The sequence below is a fragment of the Natator depressus genome, chromosome 1 (genome assembly GCF_965152275.1).
Source record: "Natator depressus isolate rNatDep1 chromosome 1, rNatDep2.hap1, whole genome shotgun sequence".
Taxonomy (NCBI): domain Eukaryota; kingdom Metazoa; phylum Chordata; order Testudines; family Cheloniidae; genus Natator; species Natator depressus.
The window spans coordinates 250,829,786-250,854,322 of record NC_134234.1 but is presented as its reverse complement, the minus strand read 5'-3'; the positions used below and the strand labels follow the sequence as shown (position 1 = coordinate 250,854,322).

Here is a 24,537-nt window from a genome sequence, read left to right as displayed (position 1 = left end):
TGAAGGGCCCTATACACACTTGCAGTGCACAGCAGAGGTATCAATGGGAGTTTGGGATAACTGAAGTTAGACTATGGACGGCCACAATAATTAGTATTATGACCTGAAGTGCTGAGCAACTGCAAATCCATTGGTCAAGGAAAAGTGGGGGTGGTAGCCTCACTCAGGCCCTTAATAAAATTAGCTATTGCCTCTTTAGGGCCACTGCAATGGCTGCTTTATTCCTCACCTCCCCCGTGTCCTTCCCCATCTCAAGGTGGGCCTCTATTTGGGCTAGTACCTCTTGGCCCTTTTCCCTCTTTGTGAGCGGTTGGCTTGAGCAGTGCAGTTGCTTGAAATTTAAGGGGACTTTAACTGAGAGCCCACCAGTTATTCACCGCCATCCTTCTCTGACCTACACTCCTATCTCCTCCTTACCTCAGGTCTTCCTGAGGGAGAATAAGAAGCAGATCCTCTTCCTGCTGCAGTCTCTGTGGTACTGTTCCTTACCAGTTTCTGCAGACTGAGGAAGACAGCACTGCATCCCAGCACGTGCAGGTTTTCTGTCAAACCTAAAAGGCTACATACCACTTTTCCCCCAAAAGCTTAAATTCCACAGAATCTGAACCTATCAGGGGAGCCAGATTGATGCACAGTGTGGGTTGCCGGTTGCCTGCAGGCAGTTTTTTGCATCCATGCTGTAAGAGGGATGAAATGGTGAGGTAGGACGAAGAGCCATCTCAAAGAAAGGAGAGGGGGCATGTGGGGAGTGAGAAAAGCCTAGGGTTTTTTTCACAGGAGGAGCTGCCAGGTCTGCAGTAACCTTCACCCTCACTCCCCATAATCTTGCTGTGTAAAGTTAATGGAATAATGGAGTGAGGTTTTGGGAGATTGCCCTAGTAGAAAGTTACTCCATACACTTAACGAGACCATGTTTCAATTTACTGAGGAGGAGTGAATTTACATGAATTACTTCAGAGCTGGAACACCAGCCAGATTCAGGTACTTGGAGTCTTCATTTCTGCCTGTCACTTTAAGCAGTGTCCAGTGGGTGTCTGAAGAATATTTACTCTTATTTTGCAAAATAAACCTTTAAACAGGAAAACAAATGGTTGTGTTATTCAAACTGGCAGAAGCAGAGTGTTGTGCTGTCTATATTGAGATCCCTTGAGCCAACATAATTTCATCCCTCCGGCCTTCTGGGAAAGATCATTTTAGAGTTGGTAGAATACGCTCAGCGGGCAAAGTGTGATCTTTCTCCTTAGTCAAAATAACCTTGCGTTGATCCCTTCCACTTTGCAGAAGGTCTTGCTGCAGCACTGATTGGTGTCCAAAAATCTTACAGTCTGTGTATGTTTTATGGGAATCTACTCCTGAGCAACAGCTCCTGCCTCTGTAGGAAAGAATGTCCGAAGAGGATACCAAGAGACCTTCAAATCCTCATTAATGAAGCTCATGAGCTGTTGCTCCTGAGGGAGAGAATTTGTGAATTCTCTGGTCATCATCTTCTACACCATTAACCTTATTGTCTATGGAGAGCTGATGGCAATTTGTGTAGAGCAAGCACTGCCCACAGGTGGACTCTTCCACAGTCACACTCCCACTCTTTGAAAACACCACAAATCAGTCTAGAAGTAACTATCTGGAAGAAAGCAACTACCAAAACCAATCTCATTCAGGAAACTTGCCCAAGATGGAGGAGTTAGGGTCCTGTAGTGGCAGAATTGGGGCCACTCTTACTTTTGTATGTGGCACCTACATATTATTGGTGCATTAGAAATGTGTTTGCTTTGGCCAGTTGCCTTCTTCCTCCAACTCAGGGCGGGAGCAGTGGCTGGCTTCACTTCTGCAAGGTGGCTTGAACTCCACTAGTTTCGATGCAGTGTGAAGAGAAGCCACAGATTCACCAGGCAATCTAGAATTGCATGGATTAGCATAAACAACATTTCTAGTGGTCTCAGCTTCAAAAATTCTATAATATTAATTTTGATATCCCTGGTGCTCTTTAAAGTAAAAGGGAAGGCTCTTGGCTAACCTCTCTCTGAAGTGAGTGAAACTCACACCTTCTGAGACGGCATCAATGGGCTTTTCCTTTCCAGTCCTTTAGGAAGTATAAGGGATGCTCCGGAGACACCTCCGGGTAACTCACCCCTATGAAATCAAGTCCCATTTCCCCTGCTACACAAAATCATTCAGGTTAGGGAGCCATGTGGACAGAAGTGTGCACATTTACACTTCAGGAAAGCATATAGACATTATAGGCTGTCCAGAAGCTCTGTATGCGACCAACGTTAAACTGAGGGAAACAAAAGGCTAAAGGGCTGCTGGCTTCCTTGAGACAAGCCATGCTTGGAGTAGTCGTTGCAGGAGGGGTTCTGCCAGCCTCCCCCTGAAACTGTGAGAGAGATGTCTATGATGAGCACTTGAACAAAACATAGAAACACACTTGACTAGGACAGGTAGCAGGGATTGTAATTCACATATGGATATCAAAAGACACACAGGTAAAGAGACCAGGTAGGCAAAAAGGCAACAGCAGTAATGCAGCACTCCTAAAACTTTTCATCTTTTAAGGGTCCAGAATTGTAACGTTAAAGAGTAAAGAAGCATTAGTTAAGTATGACAAGCCTTGTCCCACAACTCCACCAAGTTCAATTAACCCCCCCCCTCAAAAAAAACCCTTCTCCTTTCTTCACTTGACTTCCCCTCAATTTACACATCTGTTAATTTTCAACTGCCAGTGGTGGGGGCCGCATACCCTTTTAAATTGCTCAGGGGCAGCAGGCAGGGGATGATCCAGGGGAGGCACGCGGGGGCAGCAGGCGAGGCCAGGGGAGAGACCCAGCCCCTAACTCTGGTGGATCCGGGCCCCTGTGCTCTCATATTGGTGGAGCCTGGGCACCACGGGCTCATACAATTCACCGCCCATGATCAAGGCCATAAATAGTATAGGCTTGCTGGGCTTTACTTCTGTGGCCCTGATTCAGAGAACAACCAAATACAGCTTATTTAAAAAAATAAATAAATAAAATAAAAATAGATTAAGCGGTAGCTGACTGACACAGAGGTTAAATTTTGAAACAGATCGGTCAACCATGGTAACGAATGGGGAGATCAAATTTGATGGTTTACATGTTCTTTTTCTAAAGTGGTTGTAGAAACATTAAGCAACCGTGTAAGCAAACTGATGGCTTGACTAGGTCAGTCATGTCACATTTAACATCCTTTATTCCTAGGGCAATTAAGTCATTCTGCTTCTTTAGCTGAAACTGTATTTTGGGACGGGGCTGGGGTAAGACACTGTAAACAACAACCAACAACAACAGGAAAAGGAAAAAACCTATTGAAATAGGAGAGAAGAATCTAGCAAGTTATAATAAATATTTACTTTTTTTGCATTGCAATCTTTTATTTTCATCTCACTGAAATACAATTTGCTTTACAATTAATAAACCTATCATTTGTTCCTATATAAATGGATTAATAAAAATGCAGAGATTACACCACAAGATCCAGCATTCAAATATCCCAATAATAAGACTTAAAGTGATGTTGGCTAATGAGAGGGTAGAATGTGTAGATAAAAGATGTTGAGGCTCTGAGGGAAGATGCTGATTAAAGGAGATATTGACAGAAGCAGGTGATGCTTTAGTCTGAATCTGAACTGTCTTGCTCATTGGTTTGGTACTGGCAGATTGTCTCTTCCAAAGGAGTCATCGTGCCATCCGGTCGAACTCCCATTGGTTTTATAACCTCATCCCTGTAAGATTTTTTAAAGTCTTAATTAGCATATGCACACATGCATCAATCCACTGTTTTATTATATATAGAGATATACACCCTACTATATTTTTATAGTCTTTAAAATAACGTTTTAATGAAGATCTCCATTTTGAATAAGAAAGGGGAACAAAGCAAATCCAAAATGGGGGTGGGGAGGACGGATAAAGACTTCATTCATGTAGGCCAACCTATTAAGCCAATTAAAAGATACAGGAAAAGTCAATGCCTGACAGACTCACCACAAGGAGCAGGTTCACTGTTTTAAATACATACACTAGCTTTTCTTCTGTGAATTCTTTAAGAAGAAATGGTTGCCAAAGTTTCACCTGCCATTCTGGGCAACACACAATTAAAATAGATGATTTGATACATATTCATCTCATTCGGTGAAATAAATCATTCAGGAGAACACATTCTGCCTACACAACCTCTAGTGGTGCTTAAGTACTTGTTGATTCATTTTGAAAGTCAGCTTTTTTTTTTTTTTTTTTTTTTTTTACTATTGCTTTTGTTTGTAGCAGTTTAATTACAGGATTGACAGTCATTTTAATCTCTTCAAAGCTCCGAAGGCCTCTCCACAGCTAATCCAATTATATCTACTCCACAAGCCACAGCCTCATCTAAAGATGATTAATTATTGATTAAGCCAATCAAAAAGTATTAGCAAAGATTTATTTAATCCTCACATTTTATCACCTCATTTATTATATGTGGATTATGGAAAAGGCTGTAAGGTCAAAGATAACATTCTGATTTTCCATTAAAAAGCCCTTATTTTTAATTTTCATGATTTCATCTAAATGGTGTGGATGCTGGACCCTAATTTACCTCCAATTTGAAAGGGAATCCCTTGAAACTTGTTTGTTGTTCCCAAAGACAGCCATAACTTAAAGAGCAGGATTTAGTTCCTCTCAGTGGGGAAAAGCTTTATTTCCCCCAACATTCTGCCTGTTCCTCACTCTCTCTTTAGGACAAACGAGAAGGGCTTTGTACAGAGAGTCAACAATCCCTCCTTCCAATGATGGCTGTTACAGAAGCAGCTAGAAAAGCAACACGCTAGTTGCAGGGTATGAACAATAAGTCAGATATTATAAAGATGAGCAATGTTCAAACAAGATACCAGAAACCCTAGTTTTGAAGAGTCTCATCTGTCTCAATAGAGAAAGGGAAGCTATTTGCATAAGTGAGGCACTCAAACCACAGTCATTATTTGCACCAGACACAAACTCAGAGTGCTTTCTCCTCTGGCATTTTAGAAAAATGTATTTGCTGCACTATGTGGCTTGAGACACCTTGAACTGAAGGAAACCAGTGTGGTTTTGCAAGCTGGGCTGGGCAGACTTCTAGGTATTTGTGCAAGAGGTCTGCAACCCTTGCATGCAGACCAGTGACAGTATGGCTTCCTTACACGTCTGAGTCTCCAGGGGAAGCTGGCAGGGGGAGGGAATGTGCAATTATGTACTTCCACTGGCTATTCTCTTCATGGAGGAGAGATAACTAGCCATGGACTAGGACTGATTCTTCCTCCCCTTCTCACTTTGGCAGTATGGGTTCTAGGCCTCTCCTGACCATCCAAAGTTCCAAACCACCCCACAGTAACTCTTGTACTTCAAAAGGGTAAAAAATGAGAAGGGAGAGGAAAAAAAGGACTAAAAGTAAAGAGAATAATTAGCAAACAAAATATGTGATGTTTGGGATGCCACAAAGCTAACTTTATGAGTCTGGAATGAGTACATTACTCAAAACAGAACTCGTTGGGTAGGTTTGCAAGAGGAGTAACTCCACCAATTGAAATAAAGCCGACTTTGACATTTGCATACAACAATCCTCATGCAGATCCTCAGCTCGTGTAAACTGTCATAGGTCCATGGAGGTCACCAATTTAGCACTGGTTGCTTAGAGACCTCAATGGAGCTATGACAATTTATGCCAGTTGAGGACCTGCACCCTTTTGTTTAAAGTAAGGTAAAAGTCATCTTGGGGTTCTCCTGACAAATGCACACACGTCGAAGAAAATAATTTCACATCTATGCTATCACAGCTGTGAAGTGTGATCACTCCACATTATAGGAAAGAGATCTTACTTCCCGCATGCAGTGGGTGGCAGTATGAATTTTGCTGTATCAATTGAATATATGAATGCAAATATTAATAAAATTTGTTTAAGTGTGTATGAACATCCTTGTAACCCCTAACAAGATCAAAGACTCTTGGCTGCACTACACATGTTCCTAACACAAACAAAGCATTCTATTCAAGCATACAAGTAGAAAACACACCCTAATTAAGCAGCTGGTAAAATGCATCCTTTTCTCCACTTGCAGATCTCCCAAGTGTCCCTTCAAATTTACCTATACAAGTTTCAGCTTCCTGCTTGCCACTTAGCTTAATAACGATTCAAAAAATCATTCCCTTGTTTTCAAGGGTACTTCTTTCTTGTCTCCTCTGTGTATGACAGGGCAGTATTGACACATGGAATTAATGACAGTGTCTGTAACGAAACAACTGTCATGCAAACACCAGTCTGCTCCTTTGATAACATGGCATGTTTGGGACCTATTCACCTCCCTATAATTGAGTACTACATAATAGTTCCAATCCTTTCATATAACATTATTTTGTTCTATGATGAGAAAAGGAGGGGGGGGGAATCTATACACCATTACCTTCTTCATTCACCCCCTGATTAATGCTGTGTTTTTAATGAGTGTGGCTGCTATTTAGGCAAGTTCTGTTACATACTTGTTTTGTTGACTTCTGTTCAATGTACAACAAAACCCAAGCTGTGATAATTGGGGACCATTTCCATCAGCAAAAGAATTCCTGCTATTAATACAAGGTTGGCTTGGAAAAAGCACCCTGACATTTTAAATTAGTCAATTAATATATAATTCTCCCATAATTTATAATGGAGAAAGTGTTAGTATATTTATCAGACATTTTAATTAGCATGGAATATTTCCAATACTGTTGGATATAAACAGATGGAAAATTGCACAACAGTGATTTAATGTGGCTAAATTTAGTCCTTTGCAACTCCGAAAGGTTATGTTTTGTACAGACTGGAGAAGGTTTTGGAAGATCAATCATATGACTTACTATGGAGAGTAAACTGATTCGCACCCAACAATTCTCATTGCTATAACAAGATGATTTATACTACTTACTTACAAACAGGTTTTATTTGAAACAAATTCAGGGCTAACTCCAGCCACCCAACACCCTATCCAACACCTTGCCCGAGTAGTGTTGAAAGTTCCCGAGTGCTGTAGAGATTTCAAGGTCTTCCTTTTCCCTTGCATTTAAAATTATTAGAAATACATATATTACAACACCAGCAACAGGAAAGCATCCTTGTCAGGCTAAATTTGCACCAAAGTTTAGTTACTGTGAACGGAACAGAGAGCTTTTATAAAACAAAGACCAACATGCTTATTTAAAAATCAAAAGATGATTTATGTTTAGGATAGGCTGTTATGGTTATATCAGTTTTTTTTTTAATACTTCATTCCTATGTATTTTATGGGTGCTATCCTTGTATGTATCCTGACTTCTGATGAGTAACGAGTTCACATTCTGTATGCCACTTTCCCTTTTCGTGGATTACAAAACTCCAGATAACACTTCATTTGTAAAAACTGCAGTTTAACCATAAAAACCTCAATACTTTTAAAAACCCTCAGCCTGTACAAAGCAGTTTTTCAGTTATGTGCAAAAAAGTCTGAAACATCACAAACATGTATATTCACTCCTCCCCTTCACACTACCTATATTTAGATGCAATAAAACTGGATGAATTAATTTTCCACCCAAACTTGGCAATAATAATTCGTTCTCACAAAATCAACTTAGATCAGCATTAGCATCAAAAGATTCATTCAAGCACAACTGCCATACTGAAAAATTATAAGTAACTGAAAATAGCAGATATGCCATTGCAACCTTACCTATAGTCTAATGTCCATTGCATTTCTCTCTCCTAGAGAGTTAATAACTTTAAAGATGCCAATAAATCCTTATCACCTCCTTCCAGCTCCATCATGCTTATCATTTAGTGTTACAAAATGCCATAAAATGGTTTCAGATATTTCCTTGTTGCATGCAATTATCTCCTACAACAGGCACTTTTCAATATTAATACAATACAAATACTAGTGTAATCAAAAAATGGACAGCTTCACAGCTCACAACATGTGTGTCCAACACGTGACTGCTTGTGAAAGTTTGTGCCCTTTTAAAAAAATGGTGCCATGTTTTTATTTCCTAGGAGTGCAATCGGTCAGAGAACGCATTTTAAAAACAATAAATAAAATCAGATCTAGAAAGGTCTGTAATCAGATGGGATGATTTTGCATTTTCAGTCAGTCAGGGACTTATCAATCCTTTATATTTTTCTTTACTGTGAGAATGCTAGTTCTTAAAGGGTTACATGCCCCGCCCCACCCCACATTTTCCTGTTCAATTTCTTTCCCTTTTAAAAAAGCCCTCCCCCTAAATGATGAAAAGCATGCTGGTGCTGGAAGAAGGTGATAATCATTTATTGGCATCTTTAAAGTGATTAACACTCTAGCAGAGAAGAGAAATGCAATGGACATTAAGATTGCAGTAGCATTTCTGCTACTTTCGATTACTTATAACTTTTTAGTATGGCAATATTTCCACAGCCAGCTTCCTTATGTGTTACTTCCTATAGTGACAACGGAATTAGCAAGTCTATCTAGAAGGAAGTACACCTGCCATTAGTGATCTGCTTCAAGGCCATGAGCTTCAGAACCAAGAAACAAAGAAGCTAAGAGATTGTGGTCCTAGACGTGTAATTCCAGCATAGAAGAATATTAGACTTTATAAAACTTCTGATTAATTTTCAAGAATTGTAGCAAAGCAGCTTTCAGTTTAATTTGTAACTTACAAACAGCTGCGAAACATTAGAGTGGGTCCCTGGTATACGTCAGGGTTGTGTTCTTGAAAAGGGCCATGGATACCGAAATGACGTATACCGGGGACCCGCTGGTACAGCAGTGGCGTAGGCAGGAGGGGACACTGACGGGAGGCAGAGGGGTAGGAGCGGCCTCTCCACCCCTCTACTTGGCCTTGCAGTGTGGGGCTCAATAGACACTCTGGCCTGGAGCGCCTGGAAAAATGTGCTCCCCCGCTCCCTCTGTGCGCTCAGGGCTCGCCCTGCTCTGCCCATCTGGGGCTCTGCAGCTGGAGCGCCAGGCAAGCCCCCGACCCCCGCTCTGCGGCTGGAGCGCCAGGTGAGGCAAGCGCTGGGATGGGAGCAGAGTCGGAACTGGGGTGGGGGGTGGGCCTGGCTATTAAGTGGGGCTACCCGTATCTGTTGCATATCCGTCACTCATCAACAGGGGAACATGTTCCGCTTCACGTTGGTGAGCAAATCTGTCGTTTGCAACTCCCAGTACAGTACTTCAAAGGACAGATATGCAGATCGGGACAGATGTGAATCGGAACACGTTCTTGATGAGCAACAGGTATATGAAACAATGGATAAGGGGGAAGACGTATACCAGGGACCCACTGTAGTCAACTGGTAGCGTTAACTTTATGAAAAAAGTCTCTGCGCTGAAAGGCTCAGAGTGCTGGCACATATGTGCAGTTCCAAATAAAAAGGAGAAAATCCAAATCCTGTTAAAATTAGTTCCTCTTCTTGAATGCAAGACTGGCAGCTTCTGGTTTCCATTTAATCTCTCTACAAACTGACCAACTGCAGTAAGTTACATTTGGTTAAAAAACACTCCAGTCTCCTGTAAACAAGCTTCATTTCCTTTAGTTCTCTCTTCCTGGTGTTATCTTTTTACAATAAATAAAAAAAAGGGAAGTGATTTTTTTTAATTTGTTTTACAGCAGTGCCCAGGAGGTCAAATCATGACTCAGGGCCTCTTGCAGTGGGCACTGTACAAACACATAACATCAAAACAGTTCCTGCCCTGAAGAGGTTACAATCTAAGGCCTTGTCTACACTACGGGGGTAAGTCGAGCTAAGTTACGCTACTGAGTCGACGTAGCTTAGGATGACTTACCGCAGTGTCTTCACTGCACCGTGTTGACAGGAGACGCTTCACTAGACCCGCTAAATCGACACCTGCTGCATCAATTGCAGAAGTGTCGATCTCCCGGTAGTGAAGACAAGCCCTAAGTAATGAACAGGAGACAACAAGTAGATACGACAGACAGAGGGAAGCACAAGGTAACAGCGAGAGGATATTGGTCAACAGCATAAGCAGCACAGACAATGCCCAGCTACCTAACCACTGTTATGCTTTTTGTAGGCATCATGGCAGGTGCCTCCAACCCTGTGAATTGAGAAGGCTCTTTCGACACAGTAATGTCATTTGCCTTTTATCTAATGTATTTTTGAACAGCTATAATGATAGCAACTCAAAAGCCTTCAGGCTTAAATAATTTCTCATCTCCAGTACAAAGTTTCCCTTTTAAGTTTCGGACAATAGGTAGGGTTATTATGATGTTCTTTAAAATGACCTCTCTTTTTACTACCCCTCTTTATCTTAATAATCTACCCTATTCACTGATTTTCCCTCACTGTTGCACATGTAATTCTATTAAAGTTAGCTATTTTCTTGTGGTCATCGCTTGTACATATTTTACTATTTTTTGATGATAGACAAATGCGTCTTTTTAATACAAATAAATGTGGGAAACAATTATTCAGTTACTGCACTGGTATTTCCAGACTGATGCACCTCAATTTTTCCCTTCCTTCACATCTGATTTAATTAAGTATATTTGTTAATACCAAATCCAATGTTGCCCTCCTCTCTCTTAGCATGGCACGCTTTCTGATTGCAGAAAATCAAACACCCTTGCCCTTCCCCCCGCCCCACGGCGCTGCCCCCCATTCACTCCATCCCCCCTTCCTCCATTGCTCGCTCTCCCCCACCCTCACTCACTCTCATTTTCACCAGGCTGGGGGAGGGGGTTTGGGTGCGGGAGGGGGGGAGGGCTCCAGCTGGGGTACAGGCTCTTGCTGGGGTGGGGCCAGGGATGAGAGGTTCCAGGTGAAGAAGGGGGCTCCGGGCTAGGGCCGAGGGGTTTGGAGTATGGGAAGCGGCTCAGGGCTGGCATAGGGGTGCGGGAGAGGGCGCAGGCTCTGGCTGGAGGTGTGGAGTCTTGAGTGAGGCCAGGGCCAAGGGGTTTGGAGTGCAGAAGGAGGCTCTGGGAGGGCATTGGGGTGCACGAGGGGGCTAGGGTGCAGGCTCCAAGCAGTGCTTTCCGCTGCTTTTGAGAGCTGCCTGAGGTATGTCCCCCTGGCTCCCGGCCAATGGGAGCTGGGGCAGGGGCAGCACGCAGAGCCCCCAGCCTAGGAGCCAGAGGGGAGACATGTTGCCACTTCTGGGAGCCATGGAAAGCCAGGGCAGGCAGGGAGCCTGCCTCAGCCTCGCTGTGCTGCTGACCACAGTATTAACAGCCCATTCAGCACTGCTGACTGGAGCCGCCACGGACCCTTTTTGACAGGGCGTTCTGGTTGAAAACCAGAACGCCTGGCAACCCTAATCTCTCATTGCATTCTTGACCATTTGAAAAAGTTATTCTTAAATAAAAAGATCTATGAAGATGTATGCAGCAAACCATATATCTCCTATCAGATAGCTTTGTAGTTGAAATTTCCTAGAAATACTTAGATTCTGTGCCTTTATGAACTTTGGCTCCAGTCCTGCAAATGCGAATATTTTATACATGAAAGCAATCCCACTGAATTCAATGGGTTTGATGTGCGTAAGTGTTTTTAGGACTGGGGCTTTTATCCATTTGAGAATAGCGCCGTTAAATATTTTTAGGTGAACCAAACTCCTATGGCCCAAGCCACTAATAATCATAATCAGTGTTATATTAGGTATGAACTGGTACTTGAGAACTCCATACTTGTTTGTTTATAAGGGATTATGTTACTTAGATAAAGAGATGCTCCAATATTCACATGTAGTGGAAGTGGAGGAAGAAACTGTTTCTGAGACATCCAAGTATGATGCACCAATTCCTAAATATTAAGTCAAGGGTGCAGATAGTTATAATCACTAAAATAGATCTGTTCTCTCTTGGTAAAGAGAGCCAATATGTTAAATCAACTCAATTCTACTGCATTAATTTATATTTAATACCATTTTCTTTATGCAATTATCCTTATACTGATTGAAGTTCATATTTATCCTCATTTGGACTACAGCAAATCACAGCTGCAAACTCTCAGGCTTACTCACAGCAGTGTAAATCTAAGTCACTTTTTCCATTTGTTTCTCAGTTTGTAAACCTGTTAATATAAATTCATTTCCCACAGGCCATCCAATAGACTACAAATGATAACTTTTATTCACTACTTGTGTGACCTGGGCTAGATTTTATCCAGCAACTTAGAAATAACAAATTTTGTCATTACCAGTCTGCCAAGCCACCTAGTGCCTTACGGTGTCTTCCACTGCTGCGTCTCATCTTGATCCTTAGTCACTGGTGTATTTTACTCCCCAAACACTGTATACTCCCCACCTTTTCTCCACCCCTATTCATTCCATAATGTGACAGTCTTTTATGCTCTGTCCATACACTCCCCAACCCTCCTACTACTGCTTTCTCCACACAACCTTTGATTGCTTCTGTTAGTCACAGCAGCTTCCTCCTAATCTGTTCTGAACACAATCCCTGCCATTCTGTCCCCGACTCTTGCTCTCCCCTCCAAGGTCAGGAAGTGAGAGCAGCACACCCACACTACTATCAAGAAAAAGACACTGTCTACAATCACTGCTACTTAAAAGTAACAGCAGTGAGACTGGAAAACACAGTAAACCTGTCAAAAAGCAAGTAGGTTTTTAGAGACTCTGTTTTTCAGGGTGTTTTATTATGTTGCGCAATGTTTTAAACCAGATTTCTGAGGCAACTCAATGTGCACCTGTCTCTCCACCCTGGCTCCTTTGCTTTGGCGCAGGGAACCAACCGTTTCCAAAGGTCCCATACACATTACAGTTTACACAGAGTTAGATGGAACAGTGTTAAATACAAGTTCTTGCTATCTGTCCAAGTGTAAGCATCATTTTCCTGTCCAGTGAAAGTAGCCAAAACGGGGGGAAAAACCAAACACTTAAGCATGTGGATAACTAAAAAGCAAGCAAATTGTCCCACTGACATGAATACACACCTCTGACAGAGTGAAGAACTCGGGCCTAAACCTCTCTCTTAAGAGGAGCTATGATTAAAAACATCCACTTTTTTTGTTTGGTTGTAGTATTTTGGATAGAGTTACATTACCTGGAAAGTTTATCAAACATGTTGACAAGTTTCATGGCTTCATATTCTTTTTGTTCTTCTGTCATTTCATCCATAGGGTTGGGCATTGGCTCCTCTACGTGGCCAGTGATAAGATTAATGCTGTGACGGGGGGAAAAAAGAAAAAAAAAAGATGGCTGTAGCATTTACATCTTTACATTTACCAGCAAAATTTCTCTTTTTGGATTTTGATAGATAACTGTTTTAAAAGTTAATGCTCCCTGGTAGCATTATAAAATGGTTTAACTCCTACAGACAGAATTGCAAGTAGAATTCTGCAGTTCTTTTCATGGATGGCCTTCCTCCATATTGTTTTATATTCATTTTGTTGGCTTTTTAATTTTTTATTATATTAGCTCCATGTTAAGTGCTCAAATACGCAAGTTTCACTAGTACTCATTATGCCTATGGGTCAAGACTCAAAAGAGGAATTCTATTCAAGGTAGGCATTTTGAGTTAAATTTTCTGGAACTATTACTTTTGGCACATATGGCCCAGTTCTGATGGTGCACTTTATCCTCCCCCCCCTAAAAAAGTGGTGTGGGGGGGTACCTTAAAATGGCATCACCACTTCCTTCATTTCCTTCTCACACTCATTTTTACTGAACCAAGTTTTACTAAGATCAGAGGCTGAATTTACAGTACTGGCTGTTAGGAACCCCCTTCTCCCATGCATTTTTTACTTGTAAACTGAGAGTCAACTGGATATGGAAATCAGTCACAAAATACAGGACACCACAGCTTAAAAAAAAAGTATGACTTTTCAGAGCAGAATCACACTTCCAAAAATGAAATGAAAAATAATATTCAATAAAATAAAAATCAAAGTAGTAGAGGAAGTCACATTTAAGACCTTTTCACATAAACAAAATGGCAAATCCCAGACTACATGCTCACAAACATCTTTTACATTCAAGATGCCCATCATTTATTATCTGGAGATGACAGGACTGTTTTCAGGTCAGGTTCTTGACAAAGAGACCAAGAGGAAGATTCCCCAAACTATAGGGAGATTGAAGTTTTCCGTCTCTTTTCTTCTCTTCGTGGTATATGTTGCTTTAGGGGGGAAAAAAATTGTTGCTGTAACCTACTGAACTCCAGGAGATTTTCCAATAGGAGGGCCAAAAGAGGCCGGAATCTGCACATTTTTTAACATGTGTCTTTGAGAGAGTCTGAAAATAAAATCAAATAACCCTACATATATTTGTATCTTTCTTCCATCGAGAAGATTAGTAGCTTCAAGCAAGGCAGAGCAAAGCCATATAACAAGTAAACCCTACTCAAGCACTACAATGGGCATTTGAAATAACTAAGCCTACTGAAATAGTATCCCATCACTAGGGCCCTACTAACTTCACGGCCATGAAAAACATTCACGGACTGTGAAATAAGCCCTGCCCCGTGAAATCTCATCTCCCCAAAATCAGCCGGGCTGGGAAGGGACAGGACTTATTTTTCTACATAACAGCCATGCAGGGAAAGAACCAGACCCACCTCCACAGACAGTGCAGGAGTGAGTGTGGTGCGCTGCAGCAGCCTCAGAGCTGGGTTCCAGACCGCCACCCCCTGAAGCTTTTGCCGGGGCTCGGGGCGCCTGGGCTGGGGGCTGCCGTGCCCCACGGCACCCTCGTTCTGGCGCTTCCACCCCCGCCTACATATGGCTACTACCAGGGCTCAGGGCATCCAAGCTCTGGGAATTTTGCTCCCTCTCCTGTCTGGCTCCTGCTGGGGCTCAGGATGCCCGAGCTCCAGGGCTGCCGCTCCCCTTCCATCCCCCCGGTAGCTCCTGCAGGGAAGAGCCCGGGCTCCAACCGGGACTTGGGGCTTCCACCCCCTGTAGCTCCTGCCCAGGCTCAGGGCAGCCGCCCCCCGGGGCTCAGGGCTGTTGTCCCTGATGGCTCCTGCCAGGACTTGGGGCTGCCACTCCCGCCCCCCTGTGGCTCAGGTCTTCCACCCCATGGCTCCTGCCAGGGCTGGGGCACCCATTTTTCAAATTGCGGGGGCCCCCCGGGCACAGGCCCCATGGGCCCATGCATTAATCCACCACTGGCCCTGACTAGCAGCTAGGAACCCTTTGTTGGGCCACTCCCAGCAGCACTGGGGAGATCGGACCTACATCCAGCTTTGGGAGCCTCCTCCAGCTACACTTGAACCCCAGAAACACTAGATCAGAACAACACTGGAAACCTTCATAAAGTCTGTGAAAAACAACAGTCCATGTAAATACACACAACTCCAAAGTTGTAAGCTATGATGGACCCCTTTGACAAAGGGCAGAGAGGAGGAAACTAACTCAAAACACAGTGGGCTGGGTGGTAGTAACAGGAAGAAAAAAAAAATAGTACTGTACTTTGGCTTTGCAGATTTATATTCTTCAGTGTCTGTATCTTCATCATCGGAGTACCAATGATCTCCCCTTCCTCCTGCTAACAGGCCCCTTGCTGCCAGCAGGCCTGCTGCATTACCATAGCCTGTATACTTTAACAAGTTGTCAACTGCAAAGAGACAAAGATCAATTTATTCAGCTAGAAGTTAATTTAATTACACTACAAAGTGCAACATTAGCATCATCTTTAAAATGGGTTTTAAAATCTAACTTCTTTATATGGTGACCAGTATGCCCTATGAAATAGCTGAAAAAGGCAGAAGTGAGATACTACATTTTAATTCAGTCCTGCAGTCAGTCGCTTTTGATTTTTTAATAAGCCATAAAGATGGCAAATTTAAGTTTGCCTGTTTTATATCATTTTGTCAGACAATTTTCAGGAGGCTGAAAAGCTGTGATAAGTGAAAGTGTGTATTTGAACTCTTGACAGGAAGGTGGGGTCCAGTGGTATGAACCAGGATTGGGACCCAGGAACTCCCAAAATTCTAATCCTGGCTCTAAACTCTGCCCTTTTTGTGGCTCATGTGAAGTGCTTTCCCTCCCCCAAAAAGAGGGCTGTATTTGGTTTGATAAATAATGTAGGCTGGGATTTTCAAAAAGTGCTTAAGAGTGTTAGGTTCCCAACTCCCACCGAAAAGCAACGGGATTGAGTCACCTAACTTCTTTAGACTCCTCTGGAAATCTTGACTGTAAATGCGAAGTATTACTACTGCAGCCACTATCAGAACAGCTTGTTTTATTTTCTATGTAAACCCAAAGAATAAAATAATTTTTTAACATCCACTGACCAAAGATGCAACTTACTGGCAACATTTTCCTAAATGATCTAGAAAGTTCACTGAATCCTTTCATATTTGGTCAACTTTCTGTTTTCCATCCATCCTTCCACCCTCCCAACCCCCATCTTCACAGACAAACTGCTCTTCATTGTTTATATTTGTGCTACTGTTATTTATGGCAGCTAACTAGAAAATTCTTGGTTGGTACCATTGACAAAATTTCATGTTTTTGAATTTTGTTTTCATTATTATTGCTTGAAACTTTCACATATTTCCATGAGATGTGGAAATAATTTCTTGAAAATGATTATCTTCCTTGAGAAATGTGGTTTCTTTTTAATCTGAGGTTCACAGTTATGGGCAAAATTCTGCTCAATTGACATACCCTAATCCCAGTGACTTCAGTGGGAATAGTCAAGTGAGTAATGACAGCAGGATTTGGCTTCAATGCTTCTCAAACTATGGATAGTATAGGTAAGTGACAGTGAAAGGATAACATTTTCTTGAAAAAAAAAATGTTTCTGGTACACAGCACCATGCATATACTATTTACAGAGTACATAGTCCAGCAATCGCAGAACGTATCATGCTTAATGTTCTGGAAAAAGGCCATCCTATTAGTTAGAGAAGAAGAGTTTAGCCTCTCCTTCTGTAGTATTAAAGCTGGCCATTGTTAGAAGGGGAAAAAACCCACATAATTTATGCAGCCAGTATAGGAGGAAAAAAAACAAACAGTCACTTTTCTCAGTACAGCCATCTGAAAGAAAGACCACATGGCACAAAGCATTTTTCACCAAGCACACACAAGGGTTTTCTTGGTTTTTTTTTTTAAAAAAAAAACAACAAAAAAAAACAAGTGGTATTTTAAACCTACAGCAGATTGTTACTTTTACCCACAAATTCTCTGTGTGTGACACTAGCAGAATGAGAACTTAATGTGGGAGACAGAAAATCAGTTTCTAAGCTTTATCAACACAGAATCATCACTTGAAATGTAGGGCACTTACAAGAAGTCAGTTTCCAAATCCATTCTCTTGCATATCAGGCCAGTAGGGGCTTGGAGAACTGCAAATACAGTCTACTCATCCCTTATGGGGACTATGCAGTGACCCCTTTGGCTAATATACAATAGAACAGATCCTGATGTTCTCCTAATGGAGTCCATTCAGCCTTCCGTATTCAAAATAAGGTCACTAAAAGGTAGGGTCTTAAGGGAGAATGAGCATTAAAAAAAAAGGAAAGAGCATGAGATGCCACAGTATATTCCCAGGAGAAAAAGCAGGACATTTCTACAAGGGCAAAGGCCTAGACTTTGCATGGTTGTTCAAAAAAATTCTTTTTTCAAGCAGCAATTCTGAGAATCACCTTCTCTGAATGCAGAATTACAAAAGTGATTGTCCCTACATCTTACAAAGGTACTCCACAAGCATGCTTATGCCCAAATCTGGTATTAAACAGGAAATTAAGCTATAAAAGCAATTGCTGGCATGCTCTTAGCAACAGAAACTCCAAGATCGTGGCTATATCTTGAAATAAGTAAATAGTAAAATTCGCACCAGTACAGGAGCCCTCTCCTCCCCCACTTAAGCCCTTTGCACAAGGTTTAATGAAGGACCTTGCACATTCCCTCTGCACTGGGGTGAAATCCAATCGAACCTGGTAGCGATCAGAAGTAATTTACATATTAACATTTTGGGGCCTAGTGGTAAGAAAAAAGAATTGGTTTGCTCAGTCCAGTTCCTGGTACCCGTTCTGCAGCTGCTCTGAACACGGAACTCCCACTGAAATGAAATAAGATACTTTGCTTCAAGTCAATGAGAGTTTTGGGAACTGAACAGCTACAGCAGACAGTTTACAGATAGAACTACTACAGCTGGTGCCATTGGCATTCTTAGATGAGGGGTCAAATATAGAAAAATGCACACAACCTAAATAATTCTTACACCCAGGCTGAAGCAGATTAGCAGGGCTGTGTAAAGAAGCTTGTTCTGCCACTCTATCAATTCCATGACAAACAGAAAATTCTAGTCACCTGGCTTGTAATTTTGGGTAAATTTATCAGATCAAGAAATTATAGATTTATAAATGATTTTTTTATATGATGAGAAAAGCTCTTAAAGTAATTTTTTACTGTAGGTTGCTGTACTATAGACTAGACTGTGGAAGTACAGTCATAGTTTAACATTATTACTGGATTGGTACTAGATTTTTCATTAGATATCAAACTTTGAAAACAATGTTTTATGGTTTGAAGAGTTCATAAAGTATATTACTGAAAAGGAAAATAACCATTAAATATATGTCAGGAAAGAGTTTGGATAATCAAGGTATTTAGTCTGAACTGATCACAATTTATTTCCAGTAAATTATGTTACATCTTTAGAATGTAAGATCTTTGAGGCATTGACTGCTGTCTTCCTGTTTGTCTCAGAAGCACCCAGCACATTTTTGATACTAAATAAATAAGGCTAGAATCTTATTTGTCAATTAGGACTCCAGTTCTTAACTGAAGCCACAGATCTCTGGAAGGCAATTAAAATTTTATTTTCAGTCTTTTTTAAAGAAGATATTTGAAGGACACACTTTCACCAACACAGAATTAACTCAGCCATTAAAAGGTGTTAATTTCATTTAAAGAGTAGAAATAAAATCTATTTAATATTACACAGAAGCATGGTAGGTGTATGTGCTGTCTGGAAGCAGACAGAACAATTAGTTGCAAGATCTGTGTTGAACTAAATGACTTGCAAGAGGGAAGCTGGGGGGAAATATGTAAAGTAGCATAAAAGAATTTCAATAATTTACAATTACTGTTGTTTAGTTAGAGTGGCCAGACCCCAAAAATGAAGCTCAATTCTGTCAGTATACATTAATTATGATGTTAGTACTATGTAATGTCCCATTGCACAGTAACTATATACATGTTGTAGATAGAAAATGGAAACCTTTATCTAATATTTGATTAACGATGAAAAACATTAGGCATGATTTTAGCAGTATCACAAACAGTATTTTTAAACTAAAGGACATATCTGGAATTGGGAGGGTTACAGAAATAAGAAGATACTCCTAAAGTCTTGCTGTAATTAGAACAACAGGAAAGGAACAAAATTGATTTATACCTCTCTCCTTACAAAGGACAAAAAGGAATTCTGCTGCAATTTGCTTTACTCCAAGGTCGACATGTGTCATAAGGCGCACAAGTTTGTTTCTCACTGTTGTGCCAACTTCAGGACGATTTGATACATCTCTTAATGGAGGCAATACCTAGTGTTACAAAAAGAAAAAGTGAAAACCATACATTCCTGGCAGAAGTTTGTACAGTACATGGAAAGGAAAAACATTGCAAACTTTGATTTCTTGGAAAATAACGTATGGAACAAGCTTAAAATCCCACCCATGCAAAGCAGCTGCAAGTTTATAAGTAGGATATCTACAATATAAAGCCTATCTTGCAAAGGTGACTAGAGCTCAGCTAGCTGCATGGGTTTCCTGGGACCTCCGCAGACAACTGAACAAGACACCCGCCTTAGAATACATTTGTTTCCCCTCTTCTGCCACCTTTATCCCAAATAATGTCAGGGCTCTAGCCTATGTCTCCAATAGTCTTCTTGCCAAAAAGAGCCAGAGAAGGGGTACAATGAGACTCGATGAGGAGATCAGTGAGGGAGACTAGAACTGGGAGCCAGTAAGGTGGGGGGAAGAAGAGAGAGTGAGAGATTGATTGGATGAGGAGCTGAGAAAGGAGACTGGGACAGGGCTGAGAAGCCTGAGGAGTGGAGACAGGGACTGGGAAGGCAAGGAAAATGGGACCAGGAGAAGATGTCAGGGAATGGGAAGACAGCACAGACAACAAAAGGTTGGAGGGGATGGGGCTGAGGGTGAAATGGGCAGAGGAGCTTGTGCCCACTAGAACAAGCGAACATTCTTCCAGACCTTGGAATGGAATCCAAGATTCCCGAGTCTCACCATCCCTCTGCTATCAGCAAATATCTGTGAAACTCAATGGTAAAATGTGCGTCTCATCCCCCTCTAGTGCTGATCCACATGAAGGATGACAACTTTGTTACTCTGTTTGCTCAAGTAGCAGAGATGTGCACAGCGGATCCAAAGGTTCCAACCCTGCTGACGAGCCATGTGGGTGTCAAAAGGATTCCACATGAGGGAATTTGTTTTTTTCAGTTTGCTTTTTTTAAGAACCATGGGAATTACACACAAAAAACTAAAAAAAAAATTAAAAGAACATTACTAAGGATGCAAAGTCAAGCACTCAAAAGTTGGGAAATGCCATAATAAAGGTTGCCTGTGCATTCTTAATTTGGCCCTTTTGGGCATACGCATTATGATCATGTAATTAGAAATTGCATCCTAATACATACACGAGGGGGCCATATTAAGGCAATCTTAATTCTGGCATTTCCTAACTTTTGAGTGCTTGACACAACCTCAGTAGTGCACTTTTAATGTAGTGTGTGTGTAATAATCAAAACATGTTCATAGGGAAATGACTGTCATATGAATATGGGTTCAGGTGGGGAATATGCAGCAAGTACCGATTTCTTGAAAGTAAAAGATCAGGTTTTCATTTAAAGGTCCCTAACAACAAAAAGGGAAGAAGAAAAGATGCAGAGAAGATATGCGGTAGAACAAAGAGCTAGACTATGATTTCAGGCACAGCCCTGAGAAGGGTGTAATTTGGAAGCTGCATCATCCTAGGAGTAGCCACAGGAGACACTGAGAATCAGTGATGCAGCTAGGACTCAATTTCTTTTCTGCTTCCTCCTTGCTTGGCAGGGGGGCATTTTGAAAGTTTTTCCATTGCACTTTAGCAGATAGTTAAAATTGCAGAAGTTACCAAAAAGTCTTTTTTAAACATGGGATGAAATTCACCCCTAGGCAGAGGGCCAGCACGGAGCTCATGCTCCACTTAAGACCTATTTTAAGGGCTTAAATGGTGCACAAGCCTTGAGCTAGCCCTCTGCATAGGTATGAATTTCACCTTGGTTATACAATTTACACACAGCAGTTAAGTCTTAAAGCTCCAACACCATTGATTCATTTCTGCTGATGTATTGTAATTTATGACTAAAGCTCAATTAAAGGGTACCAAACCACGGATGGACTGACTGGCTTCCATATAGTTGTAGTGCTATTTTATTAATTATGGGGCAAACTTGCAGAAGTGACTAATGGATTTAGACACGCAAGTCCCATTAGGTTCTTTTGAAAAAGTCCTCCTATCTCATACACTGCAGCTTCAGACTCCACCCTAATGTTGCTGAATTGAAGGCTCTTGGCATAAGCCATGGAAGTTAGGCCCATGCAATTGAATTAAGCCAAGGACCCATGGCATCTTCTTGTACTTGAAACAATTTGTCCAGTTCCCCTCTATATTTTAACATTACAGAGGTGCCTTGTGGTTACATCCCAAGTCTTACATTTTGTATTTTTAATTTGAAGGAGAATTTAAAGTTCTTCAGTCTGTCAAATATTTTATTGTTGGATTTTTATTTGCTGATACAATGATTTAAGTCATTGTCCTGCATTTATAGGGTGACATTAATGTTCATTCCCTTTATGTTACTTTGAAATCAAATTATGACATTGCACTGAAAACACTTAATGTAGATCAATATTTTTGTCATTGAGCTGACAGAAGGTAACAAAGACACTGCAGTTGCTTATGGATGTAGACATCTTTAAGAGAAATTTTAAAATTCAAGTTGCTTAATATTCAAGCATCAGTGTTCTCTGTGCTGCAGAAGCCTGAAAGATTTTGCTGCATATTTTATTTTCAGATTTCTAAATTTATATCTGAATCTTACCTGAGCTTTGATAAACTTCCTGATGTTCCGATGAGCTCGACAACATTCTGTTAGTAAACTGAGAACTGGAGTCAGACCCTCTCTGTAGCTGCTTCCCTAAAGCGGAATTATAAAAAAACAAACCAAACACTGGCTGAATTACAAGAGAGTCAGACAAGATTATATTTTATATATTATATGCATTCAGTATGGGTGTGCTTTGCTTGAAACTTTACAATAAATAATTAATATGGCTAATTTTGTATACAGTCAAGTGGAAAAGAATAATTCTTATGTCTGCAATGCCAGATTTTTCCTTCTCAGTATAATCAAAAATTCTTAAAAATGTCACCAACATATAAACTGGTACTAGTTTCACCACTCACTGCGGGGACAGCATTTCCATTAAAATCTTTTCTTTCAAGGGTTTATAATAATCTTACGTAAAGTTTCTCTCTAAATTAAATCTTTGCACAGAATCTCTCATCATGAAAATACATTACTATACACAATTTGAAAAAATGATTATGTAAACACACTACCGAAATCCTTCCCGAAATTCATAATTTCGGAATCCATTCAGTAATTCAAAAGGGACTGTTACATAAACTGCAAATTTTCAGACTAAAATTAGCTTTTAAGACAACCTAGTTTAGTTCCCTTGGAGGTCATAAAAATATTTACAACTGCTTTGTATTTTGAACATTATGTGCAGTGCACAATTTAATGGTGGCATTTCAGCCTTCAATTCTCCTTGTTTTTTGGATTTTGGATTCACATTACTTCAACACATTTTGTTCAGCAAAGCATTTAGGCTTAATCCAAAACCCAGTGGGCACTGGATGAGAACTTTAAGTATACATTTAAATTATCTGCTGAACTCGGCCCTGATCAAGTTTTGCTGACCTTGCTTTTCTATACATAGATGGTATTCTCTGCAGTGCTAACAGAAATAAAAAGTTGTCAGTAAAAGACAACATCTCAGCCACAAGAGGCAAAATGTTCCCATCTACTGCCCACACACAGTTGTCACTTTTTATAAGCACAACCATGTTTTAAACTTTATTGTATTCAAGGGATCCAGAATCAACATCACATTAGAAACTGGGTTGGAAATCAGTACGGTTTTATCATCTGTAAATAAATTCTATTTGATTGAGTGGAAAATTCTCTTCTTAGCTTTGCTTTTCCTTGTTATTTTAATATTGATGTAATGAGAGAAATGGGTTTTTGTTTATTACATCACATGCCTCTTGACATTTTTCATAAATTTATGAAGAATTCTACATTAATATAGTTATGATCACATGAACTTTCAAATTCCAGAATGAGTCTGACCTGCAAAATTACTGAATTTCACATCATTCTCACCCCTTGATGTTTTAAAGTTCTGGAGTAGAGATCTGGAGTTCTGATTCAAGTTCATTTCTACTCTTACTAAGAGGCATTCCTTTTGTGAAGTCCTTCAGTGTCACACATACCTTGTCTATTCTTTTCTCCATGAAATCCAGCAACACTTGAATGGCATCCATATTCATACCATTATATTTCAAAACTGTTTCTTCCTGGGTTGATGGATTAATGAGAACATCCAAACAAGAAACTGGAATATTGCTTAAAAGGTTGATTGCATTACTGAAAGAGATTTTTATCTAGTTAGTGCTTTGGTAACATATTACATGCTGTACCCAAATCATATATAAGTAATTTTAACACTGACTGAAAAGTATATGCAATTACCAACACTGTTTATGTGCTTAAAAAATAGACAGTGTAAGGAACTGAAAATGTAAAGCAGAATACTAACTATGCATAAACACCTATAGTTTCTTTAAGATACTTAACATTAGTTCTTAATTCTCTATTCTTTCTAATTTCTTACAAGATTACCCATGTTGTGTTTCTAAAGGAGGAGAGGCAAATATAGCTGCTTTTCGTTACTTCTGGCTGCTTCAGCACCCCTGATGTCAGCAGGTACTGTATATGCATAGCTAGAAGAACTGTGTTTATTACATTATTGATGCTGCACCCAGTAGGGGGAACCCACACATTGGTTTTCAGGAGGTCACATAAAATGTCTTTTTCCTTGAAATTTACAAGTTTTAGCTTTACAATACTTAAAGTTACAATGACTATCGGAATATTTTAAAAACAGTTATTTCATCCTCCTTGAAGAGGTGGGGAGGAAGTCTTAAATGCTGTTCATATATCAGCACCTTTACTTGACTTCTCACATATGGGAGATATTTAAGGCTTTTTTTTTTTTTAAGCTAACTGGAGTTCATTTCATCAAGTGCTGGATTTTAAAAAGTGATAGTTTTAGAATCCCCAAAACAGCGAGGGTCAGACTGCAATACCCTTACTCATGCTGAGTAGTAACTTACTTCATAAATAGCCCCACTGACTTCAAGCAGACTACTTGTGGCAGAAGGTACTATTCAATACAAGTGAACGGGACTGTGTCTTGATTTTTAAAACCATATTTAAGTCAGTTAATGGAGACTAATATTTATTT

At 40.5% G+C, this 24,537-nt stretch overlaps 1 protein-coding gene across 2 annotated transcripts in view; it reads right to left on the bottom strand.

The window, feature by feature from the left end:
- Positions 1 to 3,379: 3,379 nt before the first annotated feature.
- RIC8B (RIC8 guanine nucleotide exchange factor B) overlaps positions 3,380 to 24,537 on the bottom strand; it is a 59,093-nt gene continuing 37,935 nt past the window's right edge. For both annotated transcript variants that reach the window (XM_074941114.1, XM_074941123.1), the window contains 6 exons: positions 23,504 to 23,657; positions 22,044 to 22,139; positions 19,341 to 19,485; positions 15,404 to 15,548; positions 13,036 to 13,155; positions 3,380 to 3,739 (listed from right to left, as the gene is read on the bottom strand). In XM_074941114.1, coding sequence (XP_074797215.1) covers positions 3,628 to 3,739; positions 13,036 to 13,155; positions 15,404 to 15,548; positions 19,341 to 19,485; positions 22,044 to 22,139; positions 23,504 to 23,657 — 772 coding nt within the window. In that variant the 3' untranslated portion in view covers positions 3,380 to 3,627. The remainder of the gene's footprint in view (positions 3,740 to 13,035; positions 13,156 to 15,403; positions 15,549 to 19,340; positions 19,486 to 22,043; positions 22,140 to 23,503; positions 23,658 to 24,537) is intronic.